Below are 9,133 nucleotides of genomic sequence, written 5' to 3'. Positions count from 1 at the left end.
TTCCAAACAACAAGCAGAGAACAGGTACAAAGTCACATATTATATGCAGACACTGAATACAACCATTACAACCATTTGTTTGGTGACCGTTCAATTACAATAGGACTGAAAAAAGTGACTTATGACTCTTTTCACACATGACCACTGCAGCATCACAATCATGTGATGAAAACTCAAGATACTTGGCAAGCGGTATGTATTTATGAGAGTTGAATGCCCTGGGGTCATGTGATCACTTTTTGTAACCTACCAAGCAGTCAGTGGGGAAGCCAGATTCACTTAACATTAAATTAACTGCAGGGATTCACTTCGCTGTGGCAAGAAAAGTAGTAAAATGGGGCAAAACTCACTTAACAAATGTCTTTTGGGGTTCAATTGTTGTAATTCGAAACTATACCTGTTAACATAGATGAGCATTTTTTTTTTCAGTTACTATATTGCTATTAAGTCACTTTACTTACGATCAGTAGTAAATGCTTCAAAATGTTTTACAAGACATAAGTTGGTATATGTAAATAAATGAGCAAGTTTCAAAAAAAAATTGGGATTTTTTCCTGGATATTTTAGCTCATTTAAATAAATGTGAAAAATATATCTGATCTTTCCTTGTACCAACAATTTATACAGTGATTCAATATTTAAAGCAGGAGTTCCACATTAATGACAATAAAGTACCTACAGACGCCTATTCCTCACTATGTAAATATTCCACATTATATCATTTGGGTTTAAGATGTGTTTCCTTTATTTGCTAGTACATTTGTTATTTGTTAAAAACTTCACATAAAAGGATTAATAAGTATCAATAAGTAAGAAAATAAGTTTAGGTAAAAAAAACATAGCTAAACTGCTTTAGATAAATATTCACATACTTTGAGCATTTTAGATCAGAGAAAATTTCCAGAAATCATATTTATTTTGTTTTTTCTTTATATACGATTTCATTATTATAGTCCATTTAATTTAGCAATATTTACAATATTAAAACTTGTCTATTTTAAAACAGTAATTCTTTTCCAGTCTGTACTGTGTAAATCAGAGTACTCTTCATGTCTTCATAGAATCACAAGACTGGATGGGACCCTGGAGGTCTTCTAGACAAGCCCCCTGCCCAAGGCAGGAGTCGTAATACCATCTTGGACAAATTGTTGTGCAATTTTTCTTGAAAATTCTCCAGCGATAGAGCACTCAAAATTCCAGGAGACAAGCCGTTCCATTATATATTTAGAAAATATTGCATATTGCATGTTTGTAGCAAACGGTTTTAAAATACATCTAAGCAATGTTTTTGAAAAATAAAGAAAAGGTGCTGATGCTGACATACTGAAATTGTCACTGTACAACACGTTATTATGTCATCTTAAATTTGCTTCTGGATGATGTCATATCATTTAACTTTTCAAAAACAAACCAACCCCAATTTTAAGCCAAACTTATTTTTCAGGGTTGCCTATTTCTATTATATTTCTTTAATTAAAGTTTTGATTATTAAAACTAAGTGCACAGAAAGGAAATGTCCATATAATATTTTTATTAGGCCATTTACATGAACAAATACTAGCTTCATACAGTACTTTTTATGTTATTTTTTGCAGGTCAATAATGAAAGTTGATTGTTTATGCATACTATAGAACTGAATAGTACCAAAGGCCCCCATGTTTGTATTTCTAATCAGTTCTTAGACATTTTTCCTCACCCTATACATGATTAGAGAAACCTACTATTCTTTTGAAGAAATATCCAACTACTTATGAGCTATTTGACAGTCCATCTACTATTATTTAAGGTTCATTACAATTCCATCTTTCATAATACAGACTTCCTAGTGAAAAAATAAGGGATGATGTGTGTGAAGTGCATCTTCAAGGCATAAACAATGAAATCACTTTTGTCTTCACAAATTTGAGCACCATGTGGATTTGGATTTGTTTTAAAATGTAAACTTTAGTATTCAAAACGCTGATATTTTGCTTGCTTCTCGAACACCACTCAAGTAGGCTCCTGTAACTGTCTGTGGGAAGTGCCGGTTTGTGGCCTGTTTAAAAAAAAAGTTTCAGATTATATATTTTGAGAGAAATACAATTAACAGAATTCTTAAAATACAGGATATAGAATCCCGCAAAGAAAAAGTTTTCCTTACAAAAGACTCAATCTACAATTAGAGATATTTTATAGAAATTTATGTAACTTCCTTATCAAAGCAGAAATCAAGCAGCAAGCTATAAAAATAGATCTACAATATTGCAACTAAACAATTGGGTGGGGGGAAACTACCAACATGCTGTGGAAGGTGTTGCAAATCTTTATAAACAAAAATCTCGAAACAAAATCAAAAAAGCCTTCAAACTCCTGAAAAAAAGGGAGGTGACAAGGAAGTTCATCCCTGAAAGAAATGAAAGTAGAGGGAGCACTACTGTGTTTCCCCGAAAATAAGACCCTACCTTATATTTTGGGGGGGGGGGTACAAAATAAGCACTAGGGCTTATTTTGGGGGAAACACATTTTTCAGGGTGATCAGCCCGGCTAGGTTTGTGTGCTTCAAGAGGCAGCAAGTGCATGAGCACTCATGGTATCTGGCAGCAGCTGCACCTCTATGGTCCTTTGGTTGGTGCACACTGGCTGTGCAGCCCGTGCAGCACAGTTGATTCCCTGTCCGAACTGCAGATGGAGGCAGAAGTGCAGGGTAGAAAGCAAACAATCCTGACGCAATGAGCCTCCTGCACTGGCCGCCAACTCTGGCCCAACGACACTTGGCTTTCCCACAGCACATCCAGATTATCTGCTTCCACCCTGCGCCTCTCCATTTGCTGTTGATGCCACCACATGAAGACGACTCTTCCAGTGGCATGTACGCAGATCGTGTGTCTCCTCTCACCTCTGCCTCCACTTGTTGCTCAACTCATCTGCGTTGTGTGGGCTGCCGCTGCTGAACACTGTCGGCCCCTATGGGTCCTCACTGCCTCCTGTGCTGTCCATGCCCATCCCCCTTCACTAGGGCTTATTTTGGGGGGTAAGGCTTATATTAGGTACACGCTTAAAAATCAGGGTAGGTCTTATTTTTGAGGTAGGTCTTATTTTGGGGGGGGATATAACTTTGGTACCCATGGTTTAGACTAGCAGCCCCCAAACTTTTGGATATCAGGGATCGGTTCCCTGGAGGGAGGTTTTTCCATGGACTGGAGGAGGTGTGGCTTTACATGCTGCCTGCAATCTGTGGGTGGGGCATCGCTTGTTAGCATGGCCCAGTTTCCAGCATCCCACAGACTGGTGCATGTCCATGGGCCAGGGTTTGGGGACCTTTGGCTTAGACTATTATAGGTAATCATCTTACGACCATTTATTCAATGAAAAATGGGACATATCGCTGGTTCTCAAGGTGCTGGCCACCTCAGCATCCTTGCGATCAGACAATTGTGGTCCAAGCACTTGGGTGCCCAGCTCAAAGCATGATACTACAGAAAAGCCACGGTCACACGATCAACATTTGCAACTTTTCCACAAAGTCACTCAATTGGAGAAGCTGGCAGGGAAGGTTACAAGTCACTCCAGTTTCTACTCCCACCTGCAGCATCTGCACCCATCCCTTCGTAGCCTCTCCTGGCTTTTCCATGGCCTCCCATGACTCACATATGGCCTCCCCAGCCTCCCCAATCCTCCTGTCGCACCCACATGGCCCACCTCTTTCTACATTTTCAGATTACGACAGCAACCAGTCTGCCTGAGATTGCTGTCACTAAGCAATGCAGTCACGTGACTATTTATTTATTACGTTTATATGCTGCCTATCAGGTGGTCTTAACAGTACAACAAAAATATAAATATAAAAAAGCAATTTAAAATAAGAAAAGTTAAGTACAGACTAAGAACCAGGGGCTCAAGCAATGCAGAGGTGGTATCTTTGTTGCTGCACCAAGAACATGTGGCTTAGAGCATACCTACTGGGGCCCCAAGTCAACCAGCAGAGCCAGGATATAAGATCTTTCTGGAAGGCCAGAAGAATGGGCGGGGTGGGGGGGGGCGATCTCACCTCAGGGAACAAGATGTTGCAAAGGGTTGGGGCTACAGCAGAAAAGGCTCTTCTAGACACTGCACTTTTATGACTGCATTGCTTAGCAACAGTAATTCCAGTCCCAATTGTTCAAGGACTACCTGTAATAATTTCAGAAATCCTTCTACATCCTGTAATGCCTATTCAAAGCAAATGCGTTTTTAGTCTTTTCAAACTTAGTTGTGATTCGAACAAGTCTGTATTTTGTTTAAACAATGTTATGTAATTGAGATTTCACCTCTCCAGCGAAGAAGATTTTTCCCTGTATGTCTTCAGCAAGTATATCATATGCTTCACCGCTGCCCCCTGTCTTTACAAAACTATATGCCATTTGGATCCAAGGATCTTTGCTCCATCTTGTAATGAAATATTTGACTGGATCTGGCACCTCCTGAATTACAAAGATAAGCAAAATGAATAGCAATAAAATGAAACCACCATGCGTGTCCGAATCTAGACACTTGTTTAAAACATATATTGAATGTTTTAACATCTTGTTAAAATATAAAAATGCATAATTGTCCTGTGAATAATTAAACAAAACAGACTTCATTAATCAGGTGCTCTGAGGTGATTCTTAATTCAATATAAAATACAAGAAACAGTAGTATAATTCTTGTTATAGTTATGATGCATGAATTCAGATTTTGGCTTTGTGAAAGACCCCTTGTGAGACCATATGCTGGTGCAGTTGGCCCTGGGTTCCTCCTAATGCATGACAATGCTAGACCTCATGTGGCTGGAGTGTGTCAGCAGTTCCTGTAAGACGAAGGCATTGATGCTATGGACTGGCCCGCCCGTTCCCCAGACCTGAGTCCAATTGAGCACATCTGGGACATCATGTCTTGTTCCATCCACCAACTCTACATTGCACCACACTGTCCAGGAGTTGGGGGATGCTTTAGTCCAGGTGTGGGAGGAGATCTCTCAGGAGACCATCCGCCACCTCATCAGGAGCATGCCCAGGTGTTGTAGGGAGGTCATACAGGCACGTGGAGGCCACACACACTACTGAGCCTCATTTTGACTTGTTTTAAGGACATTACATCAAAGTTGGATCAGCCTGTAGTGTTTTTTTCCACTTTAATTTTGAGTGTAACTCCAAATCCAGACCTCCATGGGTTGTTAAATTTGATTTCCATTAATAATTTTTGTGTGATTTTGTTGTCAGCACATTCAACTATGTAATGAACAAAGTATTTAATAAGAATATTTTGTTCATTCAGATCTAAGATGTCTTATTTTTGTGTTCCCTTTATTTTTTTGAGCAGTGTATATACAGTGTGTGTGTGTGTGTGTGTGTGTGTGTGTGTGTATGTATGTATATATATATATATATATATATATATATATATATATATATATATATATATATATATATATGCTAAAATGACACAGTAAAATGGTCTTTTCCCTAATATGCTAAAAATATGCACAAAGTTTAAACTGTGAAGTCATGTAGAGGTGGAACAAAATAAATTTAACACCAAACATTTAGAAAATGACAGATCATATAATAAATTCATCCATCCCTAATTTTTTTTAAAAAGTCCTGGGAAGTCTCTGCTTTCCATCTGTATGGAATGGATGTTGTTGTCTTTGAGAAAAAAAAACTGACCTGTTCCTTAAACAATTCCCGAAGTACGGTCATGCACTGTTGCAGCACTTCCTTGTCTTCTAATTTCCTTATTGTTCGCACAGCATCTCCAGTTATTACAGACATTAGAACACTGCATTTACGCTGAAAACAAGAAAGGAAAGATCATTGATTGTTTCCTCTACTGGTGCTCCCTTGAAAAACCTCTAAATCAGGGGTGTCAAACTCACATCGTCATGGCGGCGTCATGGGACGTATCAGGCCTTCACTAAATCAGGTATGGGCATGGCCAGCGCATAATGCTTCCGGCCTGTGGGCCAGGAGTTTGACAGCCCTGCTCTAAATAAATGCTGGCCAGCCCATAAAACTGAACTACTTAGAACATGTGCCAGCACGGAATAATTGCAGTACCATTTATAAAAAAATGTTCGCCTTGCAACAAAACCCATTCATTTTAGATCACAAAAATCAAAATTGCCTAAAGTTCTTAGCATAAAATATACCGTAAAGTACTGAGATTTTATGTTAGAAAAATGCCAGTTTACATTAAAACAAACGAGAAAGGTATTCTGAAGGGAATCATTTTTTTCCCCCAAAATCTGAAGAACAGAAAGAGACCGGATACCTGTGGATCCATGTCGTAAAAAACACTGAAGAGCCCACGTTTGCTTGAATTAGGTGGAATATGGCCAAAGTAATCAGCTCCTTGAATTTTGCTCTCCCAGAATCTGTAAGGAAACTGTAGTGCAATCTAAAACAAAAAAAAAGCAGCATTTACCTCTTTGCTCACATGGGCTGTCATCCTGCATAAGTTTAGTATATAGCAGTAAGGAATAAAGTCCATCTCTTTCCATAAACATAGTCCCGTTATAGGGGCATAGGATCAAGCCATTACTTCCAAAGAGTTTTCTCTCATCCAAACTAACATCTCCAACAAATAAAAATAATTCGAATAGTATATATTTAACATCTGAGTATCTTACACATTTTAGAAATGTATATAAAGAAGTAATTGATCTTAGCTTAGCTCTAACTTATACCAAACTAATGATGTCAAGAAGTCTCAAGGCTGATTTTGAAAAATTAAGGGTATCCTTTATTTTTGGATTGTTTTTATGAATACATGCATGTGGAATCCATTCTTACTGGAATAAGCTTGTTTAACCAGATTGTGTAAAGAACATAACTTCTAAAAAGGTTATGAAGGAGGCCATAGGAACTCAAGACTCAAGTTTTAGGACCTTTTGCCAGAAATATTGAAACAAGTATATGGATGTATATCAGCATTCAAATAATAATTTCTCTACAGAACAGACTTGGAAGGCCTTCACTGGCCTCTACACATTTCTATTGGAAAACATTCCCTGCAAATATTTGCTCTTTGCATTCTACTTTTTATAGCAAAAATACCAAACAAACTCTTACCTTCTCAATGACTCCAGCTCCTAAACTATTGATCGCTTTCATTTTTCTATCTGATAAACCTGGATTGAACTGAATTGCTGGTTTTTGAAGAATAGTTAAAGGTACAGCAACCAGAACCTTTGGAGAGAAAAAGAGCCCTAATTTTAATAGAATGCTAATGGATCCCATATTTCCAAATGTTCTAATTTATATTTTGCTGGGCTAATGTGCAAATAAGCACATAACAAACACTCAGAATTTTGTATCTTGCAATGTTCTTTTTTCACATTCAAATTAATAATTTAAATTAATATAATTGGCTACCAATGGATCTTTCTCGTGGTAGTTATACATTATTCAATCTCAAAATTTTCAATATAGATAAAAATCAAAAAGTCTAGTTTTAACCAATATATTTGATAAAAATCCAGAAGGATACGGTTTATAATTCAAGTCTGAGTTGAAATTTGTTAGAAATATTATTTAAAATGGAAGAAGGCGGAGCCTCTTTGCTGACAGACTGTAGATCATGACTCTCTGCGGCTATGGTCCGTGCTCTTTCGTTGGAGAGCCCCGATCATTACGATTAGGGGCTGAAGCTGCCTTGGAGGGGCGGTGGAATAAGGGGAAGCCGCAAGCCAGGTTGAGGGGAGCTGCATCTCCCCCCTGGGCTTGGTCTCTCCCCCCCCATGAAGATGACTGCAGTGGTGGTTTAAAATGGCTACCCCGAAGAGGAGGACTCAGCTGGATTAAGATTTGTGCAGGAGGAAAGAAAGATGTGGATAACATCTGAACTGGGACAACTGGGCAATACAACTAAACAAAAGTACCCTGGGATTAAGGTAACATGGAATTTTTAAGAAAAGAAAAGTGAGCAGTGAAATTACAAAGGGACAGGTAAAAAAAAAAAAGAAAATATTTTTGACAGCTAAGCGGGGCTTCGAACTGGGAAAGGAAGAAGCTGGAACTAAAGATTTAATTAAATTGGACTAAAATATTTTGGGAATAAACAGGCATAAAATAAAGCTGGACTTAAGATTGTCAAAAAATAATAATAATAAAGTTTACAAATTGGAGACTGGACTGTGCTGGAATATTGAGGTTCGAAAAACCCTAAATAAAAAAATAGGGGAAAAAGGTGAAGACTTTGTATAATGGAGAGTGCCACCTTTTGACAAAAAGTGAAAGCATCCTGTTTCTGAATGAACTTGTATGGATATAACATTAAAGAAATATTGAAACAAAGTAAGAATCTTAGAAAGTGAAAGCAGAACCAGAATAAAGAAAAAAGCAAGGAAAGACTGACTGTGAGATTGGTTGATGTTTTTGGTATAGACCCTTTCGAAAATTGAAAGAAGAAAGAAGGAAAGTAAAAATGTGTTCGAAAATTGAAAGAAGAAAGAAGGAAAGTAAAAGTGTGTTGTTTTTTTTGTGGACTTTTAACGATCAAAAAATATAAGAGTGTGTACTGATGATATCTCTTTGGGAATTAAAAATGGAACTTAAAAATATGAGAGAATTACTACAGGAAAGAGGCAAATCACTTTGCTCTGTGTTAGAAAAAAATGGAAATGGCGATTGAAGAACAAGAAAGAGCTTCAGAGGAGGAGGAGTCGACTCAAGGAGAAGACATTTTAAATAGACAATTAACACAAAGAACACTACAAAGAAGTGGGGAAAGAAGGAAGGTTAAAAAGTTGAGATTTAAGAAGGCAATCAAAAGGGGGAATACCTGTGAAGTTGGGAAAGGCAAAAAGACCCAGCAGAAAAGGGGAAAGGAAGATATTAAGAAAGAGAGGGATATAAACTGGAATGAGAAAAGATATGGGGAAAAGAGGGGGAGGAGAAGCAGTAAGAAACAGGTGCATGAAATAAAGAAATACGGAAATAGTAAAATGTTGAAAAGAAATTGTTTTTTTCAGAGATAATGGTTGATGAATTAAAAAGGGGATTCTGCAGGGTGACAAGGGGTAATAAGAATATTTCTGCAATTAAAAATATTTAGAAAATAGGATAATATAGATACTGATAACTCTTATTAAAAATCAAGGGGGGGGAATATGCTGTGGAATCCAAGTGAAAA

General features: G+C 37.6%; 1 protein-coding gene across 5 annotated transcripts in view; it reads right to left on the bottom strand.

Annotated features, from left to right (window-relative positions):
- Positions 1-1,510: 1,510 nt before the first annotated feature.
- Positions 1,511-9,133, bottom strand: part of KDM1B (lysine demethylase 1B) — a 33,233-nt gene continuing 25,610 nt past the window's right edge. For all 5 annotated transcript variants that reach the window (XM_087930937.1, XM_026699531.2, XM_026699532.2 and 2 more), the window contains 5 exons: positions 7,072-7,188; positions 6,272-6,397; positions 5,668-5,790; positions 4,288-4,440; positions 1,511-2,036 (listed from right to left, as the gene is read on the bottom strand). In XM_087930937.1, the coding sequence (XP_087787063.1) occupies positions 1,953-2,036; positions 4,288-4,440; positions 5,668-5,790; positions 6,272-6,397; positions 7,072-7,188 (603 nt within the window). In that variant the 3' untranslated portion in view covers positions 1,511-1,952. The remainder of the gene's footprint in view (positions 2,037-4,287; positions 4,441-5,667; positions 5,791-6,271; positions 6,398-7,071; positions 7,189-9,133) is intronic.

This window comes from Pseudonaja textilis, chromosome 3 (assembly GCF_049901715.1).
Source record: "Pseudonaja textilis isolate UNSWEBS1 chromosome 3, rPseTex1.2, whole genome shotgun sequence".
Classification (NCBI taxonomy): Eukaryota; Metazoa; Chordata; class Lepidosauria; order Squamata; family Elapidae; genus Pseudonaja; species Pseudonaja textilis.
This window is presented reverse-complemented; position numbering and strand designations above follow the sequence as displayed.